The following is a 25,447-nucleotide window of genomic DNA, read 5'->3' on the forward strand; positions in this document are numbered from 1 at the left end:
CAAAGTCATACAAAAATTTTTGCAAAGAACACAAATTCTAGCCCCCAGTTTTCCAGGATTTTTCTGCAAGTTCTGTTTTTTGACATGATCTTAGTCTAATTTTCTGTATTCCTTTTTAATTTTGTTCAATATAAGTGACCTTTTTTATATTGAATCTTAGAGGAAAAAGTCTGTAAATAAGTGGTTGTTCAAACTTACCGAAAGCATGGCCAACTTTGAACAAATTATGAAACTACATGAACAGTATATAAAATTAAATAACCTTGTTCAAAGTTGGACAAAGTGTGGGTAACTTTGAACACCATTTTCTAAAAAATTATGGCCTTGTGGGAAGGGATAGAAGAAATCCGTAACGTCCACCCTCTTCAGCGGTCAGAAATACATATGGAAATGTGTTTCTAGGTTTTATGTTACCATTTACAAAATTTATTGCGAAATAAAGGAGAAAAAAAAAAAAAAACTAATTTTAGTTCAAAGTAACCCCGTTTAATGCCCTTTTTAATTGTCAAAATTGATTGAAGGGTAACTAGTCCCCCCCCGACGCCCACCCTCCCATTTGCCCATTATGTTTAAAAATTAAATGTTGCCTTAAGATTAAATCAAAATGCACTGTGTTAATGCTAATTACCAATAAGGCATCTCAGCCATCCCAAGAACGACTGAGGGTATTATGTTCAAACTTTCGGAGCTACTTCTGCTCTTAAAATTTAACTAATTCAAAATAGCCTAAGTGTATCCAAACTATCAAATAAAGTAAACAGATTTTTTTGCGAATAGTATCAAGTTTTCTATTTCAGGTCAACAAGAGGAGGTATGAAACTAAATTAAACACTACTATTTGCGTCCAGATTTTTAAACAGTGTATGTTGTTAAAAATTGCTGAAAATTTTTCTCCAGTATACAAATAGCAGGTCAAACTATAAAGTCTTAAAAAAAGAAAAGATTGAAAGTATAATTTTATTTTTCCCTGAAAAGACTATTTCAATATAAAACGAACAGAAATGAATTAAAAGTTTCCACAAGATAAGTTTTTCAAAGAAAAGTAAAGAACTCCATTAAACCAAAAATGAGCAAAAATCAAATCAAACCAAGCGTGAAACTACCAAAAATCAGCATCGATAAATAAATGAAACCCAAAACGAACAGAAATTACAATAAATAACCGAGTTAAACTCAAAACGAGCAGAAATTCACATGAGTAGGGCTCAAAACCCCCATGCCTTCCTTAGGCCAGAACATAAATTGCACTTTACTGAAAAAAAATACAAATGAATTTGAATTGTCAGTTCAATATTTATATACTGATATTTAGTAATCAAAATGTTAATATTAATTGATTTATTAAAGTTACGAAAGTAAAAACATTATATTGCAAATTATGTTCTGACCTAGGAAGGCATAGGAGTTTTAAGCCCTAATTATCTTAATTTCTGCTCATTTTGAGTTTGACTCAGTTATTTATTGTAATTTCTGTTCATTTTGGGTTCGTTTGTGGTAGTTTCACGCTTGGTAGATTATTTGATTTTATTGTTGCTCATTTTTGGTTTAATGGAGTTCTTTACTTTTCTTTGAAAAACTTATTTTGCACTTTATTATAATTTGCAATTTACTGAAAAAATTATAAATACTTTTACTTTTATAACTTTAATAAATCAAATAATATTAATATTTTGATTACTAAAAATCAGAACATGTACATTAAACTGACAATGCACATTCATTTGTATTTTTTCAGTAAAGTGCAAATTTTGTTCTGGCCTTGGGAAGGCATAGGGGTTTCGCAAACTTATGTTAATTTCTGCCCGTTTTGAGTTTGACTCGGTTAATTATTGTAATTTCTGTTCGTTTTGGGTTTCACTTATTTATCGATGCTGATTTGTGGTAGCTTCACACTTGGTAGATTATTTTATTCTATTTTTGCTCATTTTTTGTTTAACGGAGTTCTTTACGTTTCTTTGAAAAACTTATTTTGAGGAAAAAGGTTTTTAAATTAATTTCTGTTCGTTTTATATTGACATAGTCTTTTCATGGAAAAAGAAAATAATGCTTTAAATATTTTCGTTTTTTAAGACTATAGTTTGGCCTGCTAGGCTGTATGCTAGAGAAAAATGTTCAGCAATTTTTAACAGCATACACCCTTTGAAAAATCTGGACACAAATAGTTTAATTTAGTTTCATACCTCCTCTAGTTGACCTGAAATAGAAAACTTGATACAATTCGCAAAAAAATCTTTTTATTTTATTTGATAGTTTGGATACACTTACGATTTTTTTTTTTGGTTAAATTTTGAGAGAAGAAATGGGAGGTTGGGGGTGGGAGGGGGGGAGTGGAAGGGGGATTAGTTGCCCTCAAATCACTTTCGACTATTAAAGAAGGCATCAACCATTTCTATTTTCAATCGAATGAGCCCTTTTCGAAGTTTCCACGACAACTCCTTTGATACGAAGTGCCCTGGTATAAACAACAACAACAAAAAATAATATATTGTACCCACTTCGATCTTTACTATAAAAATGTCAAGCCTTCCAATCACTTTCGACTATTAAAAAAGGGCACTAGGCCTTTCGATTTGCAATCGAATGAGCCCTTTCGGAAATGACAACACTTTCTATAAACACTTTATATGTCCCCAGGGCATAAATTACAGCCCTTACCCTAAGGTCTGTTAGGGTGGTTGTCATCCTCTAATACCGAACTTCCAGAACTTTCAACTACGTTAAACAACATGGCTATCTCAAATTTTGATTGAATGTGTTTGGGGAAATGGTGGGCGTGAGAGGGGCGTTAGTCGCTCTCCGATCATTTTCAAATATTAAAAATGGCCCTAGCCCTTTCAATTTCCAATCAAATGAGTCCTTTTGAAGTTTCTACTACAAAAATTTGAATAAAAATCTTATATGCCCCCAGGGCATAACTTACAACCCTTGCCCTGAGGGCTGGGGGAGGGGTGTCATTCTCAAAGACCTAATTTCCAGGATTTTCTACTACGTTGAACAAAATGGCTATCTGAAAATTTTGATTGGATGTGTTTGGAGGAATGGTGGGCGTGAGAGGGGGGCTAGTTACCCTCCAATCACTTTCGACTATTACAAAGGGCGCTAGCCCTCTCAATTTCGAATTGAAAAAGCCCCTTTTGAAGTTTTAAGACAACTCTATCTATGAAAACCTTATAGACCCCCAGGGCAGAACTTACAACCTTTGCTCTTGGGGTTCTGGGGGGGTTTGTCATCCTTAAATACAAAATTGCCACAACTTTCAACTACGTTGACCATAATGGCTATCTCTAAACTTTGATTGAATATTTTTGGGGAAATGGTGGGCGTAAAAGGGGGGTTGATTACTCTCCACTTACTTTCGACTATTAAAAAGGGCAATTTCAATTTCCAATCAAATGAGCCCTTTTTGAAATCTCTATAACAACTTTCTATATAAACTTTATATGTCCCCAGGGCATAACTTAAAACTCTTGCACTGAGGGCTCTGAGGGGGTTTTCATCCTAAAAGACCTAATTTCAATAACTTTCAACCACGTTGAAGAAAATGGATATCTCAAAATTTTAATTGGATTTGTTTGAGAAAATGGTGGACGTGAGAGGGGCGTTAGTTGCTCTCCAATCACTTTCAACTATAAAAAATGACACTAGCCCTTTCAATTTCCAATTGAATGAGCCCTTTTAAATTTTTTACGCCTTCAATAAAAACCTTATAGGCCCCCAGGGCACGACTTGCAACCCAGGGCACTCCCTGATGGCTGTGGGGGGGGGGCGGGGTTGTCATCCTTAAAGACCTAATTTCCAAAACTTTAAACTACGCTGAATATAATGGCAATCTAAAATATTGATTGGATGTGTTTGGAGAAAAGATGGGCGTGAGAGGGGGGTTAGTTGCCTTGAAATCAATTTTGACTATTAAAAAGGACACTATCCCTTTGAATTTCTAACCGAATGAGCCCTTTTTCGAGTTCCTATGTCGACGCGTTATATAAAAACCTTATATGCCCCCTGGGCATGATTTACAACCCGTTTCCTGAGGGCTTTGGGGGGAGGGGGTGTCGTTCTCAAATGTTTAATTTCCAGAACTTATAATTTCGTTGAATAAAATTGATATCTCCAAATTTTTTTTAGATATGTTCGTGGAAATTGTGGGCGTGAGATGCGGGGATAGTTACCCTCTAATCAATTTCGACTACTAAAAAGGGCACTAGCCCATTGAATTTCCAATTGAATGAGCCTTTTTAACGCCTTCTATAAAAAACCTTATATGCCCCCAGGGCATAACTTACAACCCTTGCCCTAAGGGCTGTGGGGACTTTCCTTAAAAACATAATTTCTATCTGGAAATCTACTACGCCACAAAATGGCTATCTCAAAATTTTTATTGGATGTGTTTCAGGAAATGGTGGACGTGGAAGGTGTGTTAGTCGCCTTCCAATCACTTTCGGCATTTAAAAAGGTCACAAGCCAGTCCAATTTTCAATTGAATAACTTCTTCGATACGAAGTGCTCTGCTCTAAAGAAAAAAATTATAAATAGTATATTGTGCCAACATCGTTCTTGTATGCCCTCAGGGCATAACTTAAAACCTTTGCCCCGAGAGTTGTGGGGGAGTGTCCTCCTCAAAAATATATTTTCTATCTGGAAATCAACTACGCTTAACAAAATGGCTATCGCAAAATTTTAATTGGATGTGTTTGGGGGAATGATGGGCGTGGGGGGGCTAGTTGCCCTCCAATCACTTTTAACTATCAAAAAGGGCACTAGCCATTCCAATTTCCAATCGAATGAGCCCTTTTTGAAGTTTCTACGACAACTCCTTCGATACGAAGTGCCCGGGGATGGAGAAAAAAACAACACATTGTGCCCACACCGTTCTTTACTTAAGGAAGCGCTAGCGCGCTGCCTAAGATATCCAAGTGTGTTTATGGATGTTTTTATGTTGAGAGAGCGTACTGCTAATCACAAAATCGTTCCCAATGACAAACCTGACAAGTCAAGCGTGATTTTCATTTATGCTGCCAAGTCTGTTAAATATAACAGGGGGCTTTTTTTTCAATATCTAGGGGGTGGGGCAGTTTTATTGCTTTTTGAACTCTTCAATGAAAATAAAAAAAGACATTCTTCAATGGAAATATATAAAAAGTTATTTTTCTAAGTTTAAGTGGGAGGGCAAAAAATCTTGGCAGGGGCAAATGATCCCGCCCATGAGTGTAGGGAAGCGGGGGGCAGGAGGGAGCAGCTGCCCCCCATAGAACTTCTAATTTACGCTAGATATAAACGAGAACTTTTTAAATGTTGGAATTTTATGTTGGATGTTCACTGGTAAATAGTTGAAAAAGCTGAAAATAAACAGAGAGCTCCAAACATTTTTTGCTATATCGATAGTACGCTTCAAGAGTCATTATTGATTTTTGGCCCGACACATAGATAGGAGACTGGCCCACGATCAGCAGTTTTTAACTTTTTTAATTTTCCAGGAATTGATTCAAGCGATACGAAGCTGCTAAGTATGCCAAAGCAAAGATAACTCATTCAATACCATCCTTGAAGAACACAATTACTAATACTCCACAACTTTTCCAACTGAAAGCCTCTGTATGCAAGTGGTCAAAAGTGTCAAACCCTGGTACTTTTTAAAATTCATGGGGGAGGGCAAAACATCTTGATAGGGACAAATGATCCCGCCCCCATGAGCTTAGGGAAGCGGGGGACAGCAAGAGGCAGCTGCATCCCCTAAAACTTCAAATTGACACTAGATATCAACGAGAACTTTTTGTGTGATGGAATTTTTCTGTTTGATGTACACTGGTAGATAGTTGAAAAAGCTGAAAATAAGCAGAAGGTTCCAAATATTGTTTCCAGTATCGATATTACGTTGCAATAGTCAATATTGATTTTGGTCTAACATATAGATAGGAGACTGGCTCTATATATCGGAAAGTTGGAAAGTTTTTTAATTTTTCCAGGAATTGATACAAGCGATAAGAAGTTGCGGAGCATGTCAAAGCAAAGGAAACTCATTCAATACCATCTTTGAAGAATACAATTAGAAACACTCCACCACTTTTCCAGCTGGAAACCTCTCTATGCAAATGATCGAAAGTGCTGAGTCTGGTACTGGTTTAGCCCTGGTACTGGTTCGACCGACTATTGATTATGTCCGGCCACCTGACAAAAGAAAAAGAAAAGCAGCCATGGAAACGTTAAAGCATATTTTTCGGCTATAAAATTATGAAAGAATATGATCAGAAAATAAACCGCAAGTCAATCTTAGTAAGGTTTTAAAAAAAAGTTAAAGCGTACTAATTTCAAATTATAAATTGACTTATTAACACAAAAGTAAGCTAATCTCGCTGTTCCACCCGTCAGTGGTTGCAGCTTCATTTCAACTTCTGTCTTTAAGAAACTATCCATCTCGTAGGTTGGCGAAAAAGTCTCTTATTCCCGTCTCATTTGGAAACTGGACCTTAAGTTCTTCAGCTACTACTTTTTAGATAAAGGTTATATGGTGAACAGGATTTCCTTTTTTAGTTCTTCCTCTCAACCAAAATTTAATCACCAGCCTTGACTTTCCCAGTGTCAAATTAGAAGTTGCTGGTAGTGGGCTTGTCTTCAATGTCTATACTGAAGTCTGAAGAGTTGTTGCATACAAGCTCAACTACGTCAGAATCATCACTCCAACTGCAACTCTTGTTATGAGAAATATTTCTTTTGCTTTTTAGCCTTTTCACTTCCCTGACTTTGTTCCTTTCTAGGACTAGGGCTTTTTTGGCAGATACGACTTTTATTCCAGCATTAATGCGTTCTTTGACAGGAGTGTCAGTGAGCACTTCTGACTTTTTTATAATTTTTTTTTTCCTGTTGATTTTCCGTGTTGAGCGTTTTGGAAAGAGGTTTGCAAGGACAATCTCTTTTAACTAGTCCCCTCCTGACCTTTGCTTCTCATTTAGAGAGAGAACATGAGCTACATTCGTTTCGGGGTCTTTATTAGGAAAGGAGCATAAATGTCACACATGGCGCGCTGAGCATAGAAACTTCCCTTGTAAGTGCTTCACTAGATGTGGTAGGCATTTTGTCTGAGATATCTGACGAGATGAACTTACAATTCTTTAAGACATCGCTGTTGGTGGGGTAGACCTAATTGATCTGAATCCACTGATTATATTCTCAAGAGGGAAAGCCTTTGTATATGCTTTCCCCGGCAGCTCAGCAATGTTATAAAGTGATATAGGTTTATATTTGTGGGCAGTCATAAAGCTTGCAGCTTCCTGGTTGTAGCAGGCCTTAGGGCCCCATGACTGTATTAAGTTAAAATTAAGAAACCATTATTGTTAGCTAAATCAAGTAATTCATTGGTGTATTGGCAAATCTGGCCATCTAGTTTTAGAAGTACAGGTGACTGTTTGGAGGGCTTGACTTGATTGATAAAATACTGCCAGTAAAGCAAAATATGGAAGGCAGTATTCCAACCAGAAGCATTTTCTGAGCAAATCATGATGGTTCCTGGTAAAGCACCTTTGAGTGAAATTTCCGGACACTGTTTTCCGGAGAAAAATAAGTAGAGGGACTAAGTTCTCAATGCATTAACACCAGTACCAATCGTGGTCAACTGACCTCTTTCTGCTGATGTGACCTTTCCTACTTACTTCTGGCCTCACAGTACAATAATCTAACCACGCTTGTGGATGTTTTTCAGACCCAATTTATCAACTGCAAAATCATACTCGGTCCAAATCACGTGTCCTATGAGTCCGCTCTCGAGTCGCTGAAAATTCCGTCTCTACGTGAGCGCATGTTCATTACTACCACTTCTTCGTACAAAACGTGTGAATGTCCGAAGCAAAATCAAGCTTGAACCCCCATGGTGCCATACAAACCGTTTCGTGAACTCTTTTGTCCCTTATTTTTGTTAGTGCATTTAATCGTTCGTAATTTTTTTCACTTTAGTGGCCAATGTTGTAAAAAAATAGTGTTGTTTATTTGCGGCCTAGGCCAAAACTATGAAAGCTCTTTTTATTAATAAATCTATTTCATTCTATTCTAAACATTCCAAATGTCTTGTTGTCTGAACCTTTGTTTATCTAGGCATTGATCCAGGTTGTTAAAGAAAGATTCTACACTATGACTGTTGAAAGTAGTTGCCCGTCATAAGCCTTTACCTTCTGACCTTCTTACTGGTAGAGTTTTAAGGCAATCGATAAAACAAAGGTACGAATCTTTACCTGCAATTCCTCCACAGTCTCCACTAACTTTGCATTTGCAGTTATCTTGCACTTTTATACTCTTAGTAGTAGCATAAGTGTATGCAAGTTTACGTTTTCTAGGGGAGTTAAGTCGAAATACATATCAGCTATCATTTTCAAGTAAGTTTTTAGTCCTTTGTTTTGTTCCTCTGTAAATATTTATCAAGTGTTGTAACAGGGTCTAAATAAACTCAGGTACAGACTTTGTAGAGAGATATTCAGCTTCTCAAATTTTATCATGTGGTCTTGCAGCGTTCCTCTAGGAAAACACATGGTACTTCCAGAGAACCCGACTGACTTTCTGTCGATTTAGACGTAAAGAACAACTGTTTTCTTTCCTTCTGGATCCCAGCTGCCTTTCTTTCTTTTCTCCTATGTTTAACTTTTAAGCATGTTGGCAATTTAAAAAATCCAGTTTTATGTATCATGAACTTTTAGGTAAATATACAAAAAATTTTAAAGAAATACTGAATGATATTTTAATATAATTTCTCTTTCACTTTTCTTTTTTGGAATTTAGAATTTGTAAATTGTTTTCAAATAAGCTTGAAGAACTTTAAATCTGTAATTGGCTCCGAATACCAATAAAAGACTTTGTTTTATAACTCACCTCTGGACCAGTCTTTATTTGTTCCAGAATGCTCTTTGCTCAGTGACCTCTGGGATTTTAATAAGGAAAGAATGAAACTCATTTTCCATGTAATTTTGAATAGCTTTACTAGTATGCATGTATTTCACAAGTTTTACCTAGCATAGGGATACCATAAAGATCCTGTGGTAAAGGCTCCACTGTGCCGGGTAAAGAAAGTAAAGCTTCAAAACCCGTTAAGGCAGGTGGTATTTCTTCTGATCATCCCTAATCGAAAGTACTACTTGGAAATATTTCTCTAGATTTGAGGTGCTTTTGCTTATAAATTTACAACGATTTACATTTATTGATTTGGACATTTCTATTTGGTTGATGGTTCGGTTATACCGTTTGGTCCTAGGTAGTTGAATAGATGAGTAAGGTCAAAACCTCGTTCAAGTGCACATTTGTCTCAATTGCTGGATTATGAGGACAGTGTTCAATGTTCAATGTTCAATGGGTTTATTAAACAAATGAAAAGAATAAATCACACAAAATCGAAATACTCAGTCCATTCCTGGACGCCGATAACCAAAATCATTACAATTTAACATAATACGCAGAATGGTCACCGCTCCTAATCTCAGACAAAACCATACCCCTCATTTACCAAATAACTAAAACTATTACCTTCCCGGTCCTTACCCTCAGAGAAACCACCCCGTCATATTTAAAAATCATACTTTGTAATTTAAATTTACTACTTACATTTAATTCTATTTTTTTTTTAATAACTATTCATTTGTAATGCTATTAAATGATTTTTTACTCTTTTTTTAAATGATGCGAGGGAGCTCCTACCTCTCAGCTCTTCTGGGATCAGGTTCCATATCTTTGCACAAGCTACGTTAGGAGCGAAATCTGATTGCAAGGTCGGGGTGACGGGTATTTGCAGGTTTGATGATGATCGGGTATGAAAAATTATGCTGGTCTGAAATAGGTCAAAATAATCTTTTACATGCAGATGGCAGCTCTCCAGCTAAAATCTTGAACACAAAGGTCAAGCATGATAATTGATGCAGGGACCCTAATAACAAGTACTCTTCATTTTTTCGAATTAATATCAGGCATCGTTGATGAATCGAGGGTGGGATTTAAAAGTTGATTGCCAGATCATTGCACAATACTGTAAATGGGGTTTTATAAGAGCGTTGTTCAGGAAGACCAGCGTTTTCTGCGGCAAAGCGCTTTTCAGTTTTTTTATCATTCCAAAATTCCGGGATAGCTTCAACTCTACTGCTTGAATATGATACACGAATGATAGGTTCTCATCGAGGAGGATTCCTAGGTATTTTGCAAAATGCTTTTCTGGCCGACTAATCACACCTCTGGATGTCTGGATACCACATATCTCCTGATGGACACTTCCAACCCGGGAAAAAAAATAGAACGCAAGATTTCTCAACATTCATAACAAGTCGGTTAGCATCCCTCCAGAACCTCCCTCAGTTTAGACATGAGCGTTGTCTTATCCGTTTCACAGCAACCAAGCGTGGTGTCATCGGCAAAGGCCACGAGCTCATCATCTTCACCTTCGGACTGGAGGAAGTTTTCATCCTGGCACAAGTTAGAACAGCGAAGATTTGTTCGTGCCGGGTTCAGCACTCGACTCAGATGGTTAACATGGATCAGGAAAAGTAATGGTCCTAGCATTGAGCCCTGGGGGACACCGCAGTTAATGAGCACATCGTTTCAAGGATTTTCTCCCAAATAAATCCTGCGGTCCCTAAGATATGACCGGAATCAATCCAGAGCTTCACCTCTAATTCCCAGATTTTTCAGTTTCCCGAAGAGAATTGAATTGTATTTGCTATAAAATGCTTTTCTGATATCAAGCAAAACCGCAGTTGGTAGTAGCCCAGAATCAAAACCTTTGTTTATCCATAAACTTAACGCCGTTAGTGCATCCTGTGTGGAGTGCCCTGGTCTGAACCCAAACTGGCGATTATTAAGAAACCCTTTCTTCTCCAGAAACTGGAGTAGCTGCTGTTGCATAGGTTTTACAAAAACTTTTGAAAAAACTGAGAGGATAGAAATAGGTCTTTAATTAGCCGGGGCAACTTTCTTTAGCAGTTCTGGGAAAGTGCCTTTGTGCAGAGACAAATTTATGAGGTAAGTAAGGGGCTCTATGATTGAAGGGGCAACTGCTTTTAACACTTTGGTATGTACTCGGTCGAACCCAGAAGCCGAATTGACTCTTATATTTAGTACGATTAGCAGAATTTCAGATGGAGAGACAGGTGCTATTGCCATGGACTTAGTGAATGCCGGGCCAAGGTAATCTTTAAAACTCTTCGTGGAATTCCCAACAGAATCTGCTGTTTTTCTGCCCACTTCTGCAAAAAATGTTCCCAGTGCATTTGTAACGTTATCTGGTCCTGTTACTGTCTCCCCATTGACAGATAATTTAGATGGAAGCTCAGGTGGGGGATTCAGGGACGCAGTATAGAGTTAACAACCTTCCACATTTTCCGAGAATTTTTGCCACTTTCAGCTATTTTCCCACTAAAATAATCTCGTTTAGCTTTACGTAAAACTGATCGAAGACATTTTTTATATTTTTCATATTTCTCCAGCGTTGCAATGCATGGGTCATTTGTGTAATCCATCCACAGTTTATTTTTCCTGTTAATACACTGGAGCAGTTCATGACTAATCCAAGGGCTTACGGGTTGATTTATCCGTCATCTCTTTCCCTTCGTCTCTCTCTCTTCTTTTTTTATTTTTTTTTCTTGCCAAGTAATTACCTCTAAAACATTATATCTTGAATGAAATTTAACAGGAAAAAATAGAATTTTAGTTTGCCTATTCGTCTGGCAACATCTGACAACACCAGAATTATCAAATTTTTGGTTTTCAGCTTGTTTTCAATTTTAAAATATGCTATTTACACAGCTTTTAAAGCGTTTACATAGCCCAGTTTTGGACACCTTGGTGCCGCATGCCGAACCTACCCCGGGTATTGTGGCCAAACGTGAGAATTTGCCATCTCACGGGATGAAGAAATGCTAACAGCAAACCAGTGAAGATGGCATGTCTCAGAAGCTGCCAGAAGATAGGCAAATAATGAGAGTATAAAACACAATTTTTTGATTTTTCTAGTATTCGTAATTAGGCGTAGGCTTTCAGACAAAATTGAACAAAATTCCAGATCTAATCACCATAAAACTTGATTCAATCTCATATTTTTCGTAAAAGTATTAATCAACGCCAGACATAAACTGACATCCATCAGAGCTCATATAGTCCACCAGAAGTCCCCATAGGTTTTTATATTGAGATTATTTGCTTTGGTTAAACTTTGGCCGTGCTGATCATGGGCCAGCCTCCCCTACACCGATTTTGATATTTAATATTGCTCAACTTTAAAATTTTGAATTGAATTCTTAGAACAAGAAGCTGTTATCAAATCGTGATGTGATTTGTGTTAAATCACTTTTATGGTGTTTATGTTTTCTGGAAACGTAGGAAAAGTAGGATAGTGGGCACAAGGCCGTACCCAGAAGGGAGGGGAGGTTAGGTGGTTTGAACACCCCCCCCCTGAAATATTTATCCGACTCATAAAAAATTTAATAAAAATGAATAAGAACAAATTTTTACTCCACTTTATTTCCTATAAACTATAATTTCTTTACTCCACATTATTACCATGTCAGTGGGTCAAGATGATTTATTATTTATTAGTAGAGAACATAATTAAATAACAATAGATCATAATAGAAATACATTAACATGCATAATAAAATAGAACACAATTTAATAATTTATTAGTACAGAATAAGTAAACCAGACTACATGTATAATATTTTTCCGAGAACAATTGATAAGGTAGAAACAGTACAAGACATCGGTATCTACTTTGATAATCAGCTAAAGGTCAATAAACCTGCAGCACTTATATCAAGAAGTGCAAATTCTCGATTAAATATTTTGAAGCGTACGTTTCACAATTTTAATCTACATAACTGTATAACATTATGGAAGGCATCAATGGGGCCGATTGCTGAGTATTACTCTAGCATATGGTATTCATTAAACTGTTTTGATAGGCTACGAGTGGAAATAGTGCAGAAGCGTGTGACAAGGTTAGTTCTGCATATAAAGCAATTACCATACAGTCGGTGAGTGCATACCTTGTAAAATCCATGTTTACAATTTAGTAGGGTTAAGGCTGATTTGATGCATACATTTCGAATCATCTGTTGAACTGATAATTCTTCAGAGTTTTACATTAATAACCAACTAGCCAACACTCATACAAGTAACATACCCATTAGTGAAAAGAAGGATCGGCTAAAACAGTTTTATTTCTTGGGTTTGTAACCGATGAAACCATCCTTCAAAGGATATTGTAGGTTATGAACACTTTGGACAAGTTGAGAGCTAAATACCCAATAGTGATTTTTACCAGCATGAATATGAGGATCCTAGAGTTAGTTTTGAAAAATGAAGTGTTGTCTCTTTCTTTTCTCTTGATTTTTTGGGATTTTAATCTGTATCTAGTTAACATCATGAATTTTAAAAACACCGAGAATTCGTCGAGAGATTCTAGGTGAATTTTTGCCAGCTGAATCTGTACCTGGTGATTACGCCACTTGAGGAGTGGCCCCCCTCGAGTAAATTATAGCCTAGTAAACTAAACAGTATTCGCACAGGATTCTGATTAATGGATAATTCTTCTGGGCTAAGTCTGTAATGACGGGCGTGTTTGGGTGGGAAAACCTCTTTCTAGCTGATTTATCTACTATGAGCTGCCTTTCCGTAGTAGCATAATATTTGTAAGTATGAATATATAATGAGTCGGAGGTAACAGAAAATCAGCGTCGATAAATAAATCAAACCCAAAACGAACAGAAATTACAATAAATAACCGAATTAAACTCAAAACGAACAGAAATTATCATAAGTTGGGCTCAAAACCCCTATGTCTTCCCAAGGCCAGAACAAAATTTGCACTTTACTGAAAAAATATAAATGTTTTTACTTTTATAATTTTAATAAATCAAATAATATTAACATTTTGATTTCTAAATATCAGTATATGTATATTAAACTGACATTGTACATTCATTTGTAAATTTTTCAGTAAAGTGCAAATTTTGTTCTGGCCTTGGGAAGGCATAGGGGTTTTGAGCCCAACCTATGTTAATTTCTGCTCGTTTGTCACTTTACTGAAAAAATTTCTTTGTTATTTTCTTAACTCCCTTGTTATCTTCAGGGCATACCTTAGAACTCATGCACTGTGGGCTCCGAGGGGGTTATCATCCTAAAAGACCTAATTTCCAAAACTTTAAACTGTTGAACAAAATGGCTACCTAAAAATTTTTATTGGATGTGTTTGGGGAAAAGGTGACTGTCCTCCAATCACTTTCAAGTATTAAAAAGGGCACTAGCCCTTTGAATTTCCAATCGAATGCACCCTTTTTCAAGTTTCTACGACAAAGCTTTCAATAAAAACCTTATATGCCCCCAGGGCACAACTTGTAACCCTTGCCCTGAGGGCTCTGAGGGGGAGGGGTTGTCATCCTCAAAGACCAAATTTCCAGAAATTACAACTACGTTGAACAAAATGGCTATCTCAAAATTTTAATTGCATGTGTTTGGATAAAGGGTGGGCGTGAGAGAAGGGTTAGCTGCCCTCCAATCGCTTTCGACTATTAAAATGGCACTAGCCCTTTGAATTTTAAATCGAATGAGCCTTTTTTCAAGTTTCTACGACAAAACTTTTAAGTAAAAACTTATATGCCCCCAAGGCATAACTTATAACCCTCGCCCTGAAGACTGTGGGGGGAGAGTCCTGCTCAAAGGTATAGTTTCCTGAACTTTGAATAGCGGGGAACAAATAGCTATCTCAAAATTTTATTGGATTTGTTTGGGGAAATGGTGGGCGGTGAAGGGGTGTTAGTTGCCTTCCCATCACTTTCGACTATTAAAAAGGGAACTAGCCATTTCAATTTTCAATCAAATGAGCCCTTTTTTGAAGTTTCTTCAAAAAGTTTCTCCTTGCCCCGAGGGCTGTCGGGGAGTATCCTCCTCAAAAACATAATTTCTATCTGAAAATAAACTACACTGAACAAATTGGCTATCTCAAAATTTTGATTGGATGTGTTTCGGGCAATGGTGGGCGTGGGAGGGGTGTTAGTTGCCTTCCGAGCACTTTCGATTATTAAAAAGGGCACAAGCCACTCCAATTTCCAATTGAATGATCCCTTTTCAAAGTTTATACGACAACTTTTTCGATACGAAGTGCCCTGGTCTAAAGGAAAAAAAAATAATAAATAATAAATTGTGCCAACATCGTTCTTATATGCCCCCAGGGCATAACTTAAAACCCTTGCCCTGAGGGCTGTGGGAAGTGACCTCCTCAAAAGTATATTTTCTATCTGTAAACAAAATGGCAATCTCAAAATTTTGATTTGATGTGTTTGGGGGAATGATGGGCGGGGGGGGGGGCTAATTACCTTCCAATCACTTTCGACTATTAAGAAGGACACTAGCTGTTCTAATTCCCAATCGAATGAACCCTTTTCCAAGTTTCTACGACAACTCCTTCGATACGAAGTACCCTGGTATGGAAACCAGAAACATAAATAATACATTGTGCCAACATCGTTCTTTACTTAGGCAGCGCTATTGCACTGCCTATGATAGCTGGAAGGCACGCCCAATACCTAAGCAGCTTTTGTAATGCCGAAGAGTAGACCAATCAAACTTCTGTATTACACATCTTTTGTCTATGACAAGTGTGTAGTAGTAGGCTCACTAGGTAGTGTTTGGCTCATTTAAAACAAAAAAAAATTCTTCTATTAAACAATAGCGAAAAACCTCCCATTTATGGGATATTTCTATTCCACAGACATTTCCAACTTACGCTAATGAAGAAGTTTCAATTAAGGAGGTTGAATAAGTCTTACAGAAAAAGTATACAATATTCAATGGTTGCCTTATAGACCAGTGTTTGTTTTAATCACTTGAGACTAACAAAACAGTGAATTTAGTTATTAGTGTCCATGTTTTTGTGAGGTAGTAATTTATGTTTTCGAAAAGTACTTGAAAATTTAAACCTGATAATATGCTTTGACGTATCTGTTGGTATGGATTATTTTGGACGAGCGGATGTTCAATATTTATTTTCGTATTTTCTTTACTTTAAGATTGTTTTCAAGCCTTTAGTTCCTTTAAATACCAAATTTGCGGAGCAATTTTTTATTTTCTTGCTATTCTACCTTTGTTTAAACTTTTTAAATACCCTCAATGAGAAAAAAAAACAGCACTTAACCATACTTTTGAAACTGTGTTAAGTTTTCTCAAAATTCTTTCCTTTAATATGGGAATACAGCTTGACTTTTTATTCTTTGAAAAACAAGAATTAAAGCCCATACAGGTTAAAAAGAAAAAAAAATAGTGATATTGAACAAGATTATAGATATGCTGCAGATTCTTTTGCTTACTAAAGTGGGTAATTAGAATTTTCTTATTTTTTTAAATTAGATTAATTAAACTATTTATAAATAATTGATTATATTTTAAATCTGTCTAACTAAAGTCAACTAATTCGAACTACAAAGAAAAAGCAAATAGAGTCGAAATTAATGAGTTCTGTTAACTATATCTAATTCAGGTGACATTCTAATTTTATGAAGGATTTTTCAGAAACACCATGAGTCACCCCAGCCCAAGAGCCAAGGATTATCAACAACTGGTGATGGCCTTGAAATTTGGTATTCAAAGCACTTACTTGGGCACGCTTAACTGCATCTCATAGACGTTTTCACACTCCTTAACGTCGTAAAAGAAGTTACCTTCATTAACGTTAAGCATCTTTCCGCGGATTTCAAGTGTCCTTGGCCGATGAAATCTGAAATCTGGAGGTTTTGGCCAATTACGAGGGGTTTCTTGAGATCTCTCCCGTTCATGCTCGCTGTTGTCCATACTTTCATTTTTTTGAAAAGTTTCAAATTTCTTTGTGTAGTTTTCAAAGTCAGCAGTAGCTTGTATTTTATCGAGCCTTGTAATTTCCATATGATCTAATCTTAATAACTGCGGTAGGCTGGCAATAACATAGTTTCTATAGTTTAGGCTCCTTGTGCACGGGTTGCCAAGCAATGTCCTTAAAAATATTATAAATATAACGAATAACCCTCACAAATTTTTAACGTAGTAAATGCATGACGAACATCTTCTTGTCTCATAGAAATACTAAGACTATAACTATATACGAGGTGCGATGAACCTTGAAAAATGATATAATGGTAAAAAGAGACGAAAAGATACTTAAACTGGGTTCTGAAAGGATTTGAACTTCTTTGCCATCGTAAACATGTCGGCTGTCAAAAAAAATTCTTCATGCGCACTAATATATTATTTGGGTACTTGTATGATATAGCCCCTACCTAATATTCCTTTAGTGTGTTTCTCTGACGCTCAATCCTAATACTATATACGTAAGCATGATAAAACTTTAATATTTTAGAAATAAATTTGGGGCATATAGGAGGGGGGGGGGGTAAAGTATATCGGGTCTGCATTCCTAAAGTTTTAGGTACAATTATTATGCATATTATGGAGTAAGAATTGTTTTCTAACTTCAAACTGTCCAAATACTTTACGCCCCCCCCCCGTAATGTACAAATATATAGCTTAAATTATATATTTTCCATCTAGTCTATCACTTCTCTTTGTCTTATCTCACGCTCAGCCGAAAGAAACTAACAAAAAAACGGTTCTATAATGCGTCAATGAATGAATAACTTGAGGGGTGGGGGCTATATAATACAAGTACCATTGTTTGCTTCTGTTTTTGATCAGCGTTAAAAATCCATTTGTTGCCTAGCAAAATTTTCTTTAAATTATACGTGTGGTTTATATTTATGCTCAAGTTAAGTCTTTTGGCCCATGATTCTGACTTTTGGCCAAGTCTTTATTTTCAAACTTAGACAACTTAAGAATAGGCTATTCAAAAATTATCATTCGAACGGGAAGGTAGTTATCAAGAATTAGTTCATTTGCTATTAGATCTTACTGTACATTCAGACACGTTGTTTTTTTTCCTTTAACTGTCATATGTTGAAAAAAAAACATTTCAGTTACTCGTTCGGTGTTTAAATATATTTTGGCGTTACTCATTTCTCAAATTTTATATGATATCTTGATTTTGTTTTTAGGGTCTTATATACAAATTTTTGCTGCACGAATCTTTCGAATCTTTCTCATACGTTAAACAACCAAAAAAGAGTGGATTGGTTATCGAAGTTTTATAATTTTTAAGGTATCACCCTTAAGTCTGTTCAGGGATGGGCTTTACTGTCACCTTAAAATTAGATGTATTATAAGAAAAAAATGGTTTCCTTTTGTTATATAATGACCACGAAAAGGCTTTTCACGTAGATAGTCCTCCTTACCCAACACTTTTAGAGACCAATTCTAAAGCACATATCTGGCTATACCTTGTGCTCAAACACAATTATTCCAAGACTATACTTACAAATCGTTTAGTTTTAGACACTCTTTTAACTCCTCGCAAACTTCAGAAATGTTATCAATATTGTTACAACTTAAATCTGCAATTTCCAATTCTTCTAGGGATCCAATGTTTTTAATAGATCCAAGCAGGTTTAAAGTTAAATTCACTTTTTTCAGGTGCTTAAGCTTCCTGATATCACCTGTAAATTTGAGATGCTAAATACATAAGGAAAAATACGATAGTAACAAAAAGCAACTCAAGAAATAATTATGTGGAAAGAATAAGCTCCAGAAATAATGACAACAGATACCAAACCCAATTTACACAAGATCTTTAAACATGCTATGAGCACTCATAAATCCTTTAAAAAATCTTATTTTACATCCCCCCATGAGATTTGATTAAAGCGGTATAAATGACAATATTTTGAATGTATTGTGAATAAATAAAGATCTCCTTGAATACTAGCATATGGAACATCTTTGCTGATTTAAGCTAAACCAGCTCAGAAATTAAATTTGGACCATGACTTTTAAAAGTGAACATGGAATCCACAAAAAACAAAAACTATTTTAGCAGCAAATTGTTAAATAAAATCCAAAAGTTTCGGTTTGCCATTTTGTTTTGAAACACAAGATAATTAGACCGATAGCAACGTTCTTCCAAACTATCACTGTACTCCAAGTAAGTGATATTGATTTTTGTATTGTCTCAAAATCCTTACTTTGTTAGCTATGTTTGTAATTTCTCTATCTATTTCACCCTTGGTCAAACTATAAGGATGATTACTTCATGAAAAAGGAACACATAGGAACGATAAATTGATCAACGGCATTTTTTTAGTATGGAATATGCTTTTGGATGACCTTCATGCTGATGTTTTCGTATCCAAGCATTATATTGACTTTTTCAAGAGGAAACTCAACATACATATTCTCATATATGAAAAATTAAGCAAGAAAAATGGGTTTTAATTTTATTATAGCAGTGAATAAATAGCAACAAAATAAACATTTAATTAAAAAACACTCTGAATATTTCGGCCCCACGTCCGGGAGCCTTTCTCAATCGAAAAAAAGGAGAAAAAAAGCGTTCTTTAAAAATAATATTCATCGAAATACAACAAAACTAACACACGAAGAGAGAGATAAAACAAAAGAAAAGAAAAGAAATCTAAATAAATAAGTAGGAATTAAAGTCACATCTTAAATAACACTTCCATTCACTGACAAAAACGAATGTCTATAAGGGTACTATTCGTCTCCTCACAAATCAATGGAAATCTACTAAAAAATGAAGGATATATTTATACTTGAGCAAAACGATAAAGGTCAGCCTAGCTTCAGTTCGTTTACTTTTCCCAGCCTTTAAACCGTTCTGACCTTTATTCGTAAGGTCATCATCATTCGTTTCAGAACAATTATTGAAATCACATAAAGAAAGAAAAACGAGAAAAAATGTTTTTTTTATAGGCCAAATTAATATACTGAAAAAAAAAAGCGAATATTTCGAGAGGAAAAACGCCTCTCTTCTTCAGCGCGAAACGAAACGATGTATCAATAAAAGCCAAAAATTAAAAGAATTAAAACCAACTACCTAACAACCATAAAAGCGAGTTATTCGCCAATATCCGCGATTTGCACAAAATCCAAAAAAACATGAACTGCCATCGACGGATACTAGCGAGCAACTACATCCGTAGTTGTAGTACAGCGATACTAGCGAGATACATCCGTCGATGGCAGTTCATGTTTTTTTGGATTTTGTGCAAATCGCGGATATTGGCGAATAACTCGCTTTTATGGTTGTTAGGTAGTTGGTTTTAATTCTTTTAATTTTTGGCTTTTATTGATACATCGTTTCTTTTCGCGCTGAAGAAGAGAGGCGTTTGTCCTCTCGAAATATTCGTTTTGTTTTTTCAGGATCATCATTTGGCCTATAAAAACCCCATTTTTGCTCGTTTTTCTTTCTTTATGTGATGTCAGGCCAATGTGGTTTAAGAAATTATCTTTTTAATTATTGAAATCCGTACTGGTTGAATATTTTACCAGCTTTTTAATTAAACTATTATAAATTGAATTGACCTTAAATTCTCCTTTATTTCTATTGATACTAATACCCCCATAGATTATCTTTTTTATTTCTACAATTTCTCTGAGACTTTGTAAAAGTCCTACCGAGGTATCTACCATTTTTGTCTGATCAAATAAAATAATGTGATGAGGAAAATTATAAACATGTTCTGCAACAGTTGACTCAAACGTTTCCGGTGTTTTATTTTGTTTTAGAGAGGAATCTATGGCATTCTTGTGTTGCTGTAGCCTATTTTCTAAAATCTGCTGTTTTCTTCCCACATAAAATTTACCACAAGAGCATGGAATTTGTATACATCCTTTTGCATATTTCTCGGTACCTTGTCTTTTCCATTATTTAGCAAAGATCTTATAGTTTACCCTGATTTAAATGCTGCTTTTGCATCATGTTTTTTTAAATTCTCTTCTTAATTTTTGTGACAGTAATGGGATATAAGGCAAAGTTATGTAACTTGTTTCTTGATTTGACCCATCTGCTTCTAATATTTCCGGTTCCATTAACTTTTTTTCCTTTTTTCAATTATTTGAGAAACAATATTTTCCGGATAGCCATTACCTGCTAGAATATTCTTAATAAAAATTAGTTCATTACTCATGTATTCTGGTGGTGATGCTAATTTTAATACCCTATCAACTAAAGAAACAACCACACCCCTTTTTACTTGAATCGGATGATCTGATGCGAAAGACAATAACGGTTGTTATTAGTCGGTTAACGGTAACGCTAGTTCATTATTATTTCTATGGATCAAAATATTTAGAAACGGTAAATTATTCTCTGTTTCTTTTTCAATATTAAACATTAATTCTCCTCCCAAATTATTTAAATGTTGCAAAAAACCTTCAATTTGTGATTCTCCATAATTCCAAATAGCTAAAATATCGTCCATATATCTGCCCCAAAATTTAGGTTTTAAAAAATATGTTTCTATAGCTAAAGTTTCTACATACTCTACATAAATATTCGCTAACAAAGGACCTAGGCCCCCCCCCACTGATAAGCCCCTAATTTGTTGGTAAAAATTATCTCTAAACGTGAAATAATTAGTATACCTACTAGTTATTTTGATCAAATTTAATATAGCTTCCATTTCGATTCACTTAGATAATTCTTCTATCTCTTTTTTTTGTTCCTCAAGTTTTTTGAATAAAATACTAAGAGATTTACCAAAACGTATATTCGTGTACATTGATTTTATATCAAAACTAAACAATCTAGATTCTTCTGATATTTCGATATTTTTAAGTTTATCTTTAAAGAATTCCGAGTTTTTTTATATACGAATTTTGGAGATATAATAAAGGTTTAAGTGTCACTGCTACCCATTTCTTGATTTTTAACTGTGGTGAATTGGTTGTTGAAACTATAGGTCTTAAAGGGATACCTATTTTATGTATTTTTGGCAAAAACTATATTATTGGGCTAACTGATCCCCTCGGAAAGAACTTGTAATGCATCTGTGGTGTGATACTTCCATTTGTTTTGAGGTCTTCTAAGTTCTTTCTTAATTTTTTAACATACAGTTCAGTTGGGTCTGAATATATTTGGAGTGTTTTTTAATTAAGTGTTTATTTTGTTGTTATTTATTAAACACTGCTTTAATAAAGTTAAAACCCGTTTTTCTTGCTTAATTTTTCATAAATGGAAAAGCAGTGTGGTCTAAGAAATTATTTACATATTCTCATAAAGAGTTGAATAAAGAAAAGGAATAATACCATCTCTAGGATTTTAAAAAAAAAACTTAATATAACGAATTGAAGAATAAAAAGAGATATACCACCTTTCTATAGGAGTTTATCATAGGCAGCGCGATAGCGCTACCGAAGTAAAAAACGATGTGGGAACAATGTATTATTTATTTTTGTCTTTCTTCTCCATACCCGGGCACTTCGTATCGAAGGAGTTGTCGTAGAAACTTCGAAAAGGGCTCATTCGATTTGAAATAAGAGTGGCTAGTGCCATTTTAAATAGTCAAAAGAGATTGGAGGGCAACTAGCCCCTTTATACCCATCATTCCCCCAAACACATCCAATAAAAATTTTGAAATAGCCATTTTGTTCAGCGTAGATGATTTCCAGATGGAAAGTATCTTCTTGAGGAGAACACACCCCCACAACCCTCGGGGCAAGAGTTTTAAGTTATGCCCTGGGGGCATATAAGGTTATTATAGAAAGCCTTGTCGTAGAAACTACAAAAAAGGCTCATTCGATTGGAAATTTAATGGGCCAGTGTCCTTTTTGATAGTTGAAAGTGATTGGAGGGCAAATAGCCCCCCCCCCCCCATCATTCTCCCAAACACATCCAATCAAAAATGTAAGATAGCCACTTTGTTCAGCGTAGTTGATTTCCAGATAGAAAATATCTTTTTGAGGAGGACAATCCCCCACAACCTTCGGGGCAAGGGTTTTAAGTTATGCCCTGAGGGCATATAAGAACAATGTTGGCACAATATATCATTTACTATTTTTTCCTTTAGAACAGGGCACTTCGTATCGAAGAGGTTGTCATAGAAACTTCGAAAAGGGCTCATTCAATTGGAAATTGGAGTGGCTTGTGCCCTTTTTAATAGTCAACAGTAATTGGAAGGCAACTAACACCCCTTCCAAGCCCACCATTTCCCAAAACACATCCAATCAAAATTTTGATATATCCATTTTGTTCAACGTAGTTGATTTCCAGATGGAAATTAAGTTTTTTGAGGAGCACACTACCCACAGCTTTCAGGGCAAGAGTTGTAATTTATGCCCTGAGGGTATATAAGGTATTTATAGAAAGCGTTGTCGTAGAAACTTCAAAAAAGGCTCATTCGATTTGAAATTCAAAGGGCTAGTGCACTTTTTAATAGTTGAAAGTGATTGGAGGGCAACTAGCCCTCCCCCCTGCCCATCATTCCACCAAACAAATCCAATCAAAATTTTGAGATAGCCATTTTGTTCAGCGTAGTTGATTTCCAGATAGAATTTATTCTTTTGAGGAGCACACTCCCCACAGCCTTCAGGGCAAGGGTTTTAAGTTATGCCCTGGGTTTCGCGCCAACCTTTTCCCCAAACACATCCAATCAAAATTTTTAGATAGCCATTTTTTTCAATGTAGTTTTAAGTTCTTTAAATTAGGTCTTTGAGGATGACAGCCCCCTCACAGCCTTAGGACAAGGGTTGTGAGTTATGCACTGGGGGCATAAAAAGTTTTTGTAGAACGTGTTGTCGTAAAAACTTCAAAAAGGGTTCATTCGATTAGAAATTGAAATGACTAGTGCCCTTTTAATAGTCTATAGTAATTGGAAGGCAACTAACACCCAGTTAAAGTTTTGGAAATTATACATTTGAGCAGGACACTCCCCAGCAGTTTTAAGGGCAAGGGTTATAAGTTATGCCCTGGGGGCATATAAGTTTTTATTGAAATCTTTGTCGTGGAAACTTGAAAAAGGGCTCATTCGATTGGAAATTCAAAGGTCTAGTGCCCTTTTTAATAGTCGAAAGTGATTTGAGGGCAACTAACCCCCCTCTCTCGCCCACTTTTCCCCAAACATATCCAATCGAAATTTTTAGATAGCCATTAAGTTCAGTGTTGGGGATTTCCAGATAGAAATTATGTTTTTGAGGAGGATACTCCCCCAAAGCCCTCAGGGCAAAGGTTGTAAGTTATGACTTGGGGGCACATAAGGTTTTTATAGAACGTATCGTTGTAGAAACTTCAAAAAGGGCTCATTCGATTGGAAATAGCAATGGTTAGTGCCCTTTTTAATAGTCGAAAATGACTGGAAGGCAATGAACAACCTTTCCTCACCCACCATTTCCCCAGACATATCAAATCAAAATTTTTAGATAGCCATTTTGTTCCACGTAGTTTAGAGTTCAGGAAATTATACCTTTGAGCAGGACACTCCCCCCACAGTCGTCAGGGCAAGGGTTATAAGTTATGCCCTGGGGCATATAAGGTTTTTATTGAATTCTTTGTCGTAGAAACTTGAAAAGGGGTTCATTCGATTGGAAATTCAAAGGGCTGGGCCCCTTTTTAATAGTCGAAAGTGATCTGTGGGTAGCTAACCCCCTTCTCACGCCCACCTTTTCTCCAAACACATCCAATCAAAATTTTTAGATAGCCAGTTTATTCAACGTAGTTGAAAGTTTTGGAAATTAGGTGTTTAAGGATGACAACCCATCCCCCCTACAACCATCAGGGGAAGGGTTTTAAGTTATGCCTTGGGAGCATGTAAGATTTTTATAAAAAGCGATGTTGTAAAACCATCAAAAATGGCTCATTCAATTGAAAATTGAAAGGGTTAGTGCCCTTTTAATAATCGAAAGTGATTGAAGGGCAACTAACCCCCCTGTCACACCCACCATCTCCCCAAAATTTTGAGATATTCATTTTGTTCAACGTAGTTGAAAGTTCTGGATATTAGGCCTTTTAGGACAATATCCCCATCAGAGCCCTCACTGCAAGGGCTGTAAGTTATGCCCTGGGGGATATAAGGTTTATATAGAAAGTTGTTGTAGAAATTTCAAAAGGGGCTCATTTGATCGGAAATTGAAATGGCCCTTTTTAATAGTCAAAAGTGAATAGAGCGTAATTAACCCCCTTCTCACGCCCTCAATTTCCCCAAACATATTCAATCAAAGTTTAGAGATATCCGTTTTGTTCAACGTAGTTGAAAGTTCTGGAAATTATGTATTTCCCCAGGGCAAAGGTTGTCCCCAGGGTTGACCCCCCAGAGTTCCCGGGGCATAGGTTGTAAGTTATGCCCTGGGGGCGTATAAGGTTTTTAATGATAGAGTTGTCGTAAAAACTTCAAAAGGGGCTCGTTCAATTGAAAATTGAGAGGGCTAGTGCCCTTTTTAATAGTTGAAAGTGATTGGAGGGTAACTTACCCCCCTCTCACGCCCACAGTTCCCCCAAACACAGCCAATCAAAATGTGCAGACACCCATTTTGTTCAACGTAGTAGAAAGTTCTGGAAATTAGGTCTTTAAGGATGACAACCCCCCCCCCGAACCCTCAGGGCAAGGGTTGTAAGTTATCC

General features: G+C 36.0%; 1 protein-coding gene across 2 annotated transcripts in view; it reads right to left on the minus strand.

The window, feature by feature from the left end:
• Positions 1 to 25,447, minus strand: part of tilB (touch insensitive larva B) — a 36,321-nt gene that overhangs the window by 7,431 nt on the left and 3,443 nt on the right. For both annotated transcript variants that reach the window (XM_089100534.1, XM_089100533.1), the window contains exons 3-4: positions 18,353 to 18,530; positions 16,607 to 16,978 (exon numbers count right to left, since the gene is read on the minus strand). In XM_089100534.1, coding sequence (XP_088956660.1) covers positions 16,607 to 16,978; positions 18,353 to 18,530 — 550 coding nt within the window. The remainder of the gene's footprint in view (positions 1 to 16,606; positions 16,979 to 18,352; positions 18,531 to 25,447) is intronic.

The sequence above is a fragment of the Artemia sp. Qi Xiang Cuo genome, chromosome 14 (assembly GCF_049724085.1).
Source record: "Artemia sp. Qi Xiang Cuo chromosome 14, ASM4972408v1, whole genome shotgun sequence".
In the NCBI taxonomy this organism is placed as follows: domain Eukaryota; kingdom Metazoa; phylum Arthropoda; class Branchiopoda; order Anostraca; family Artemiidae; genus Artemia; species Artemia sp. Qi Xiang Cuo.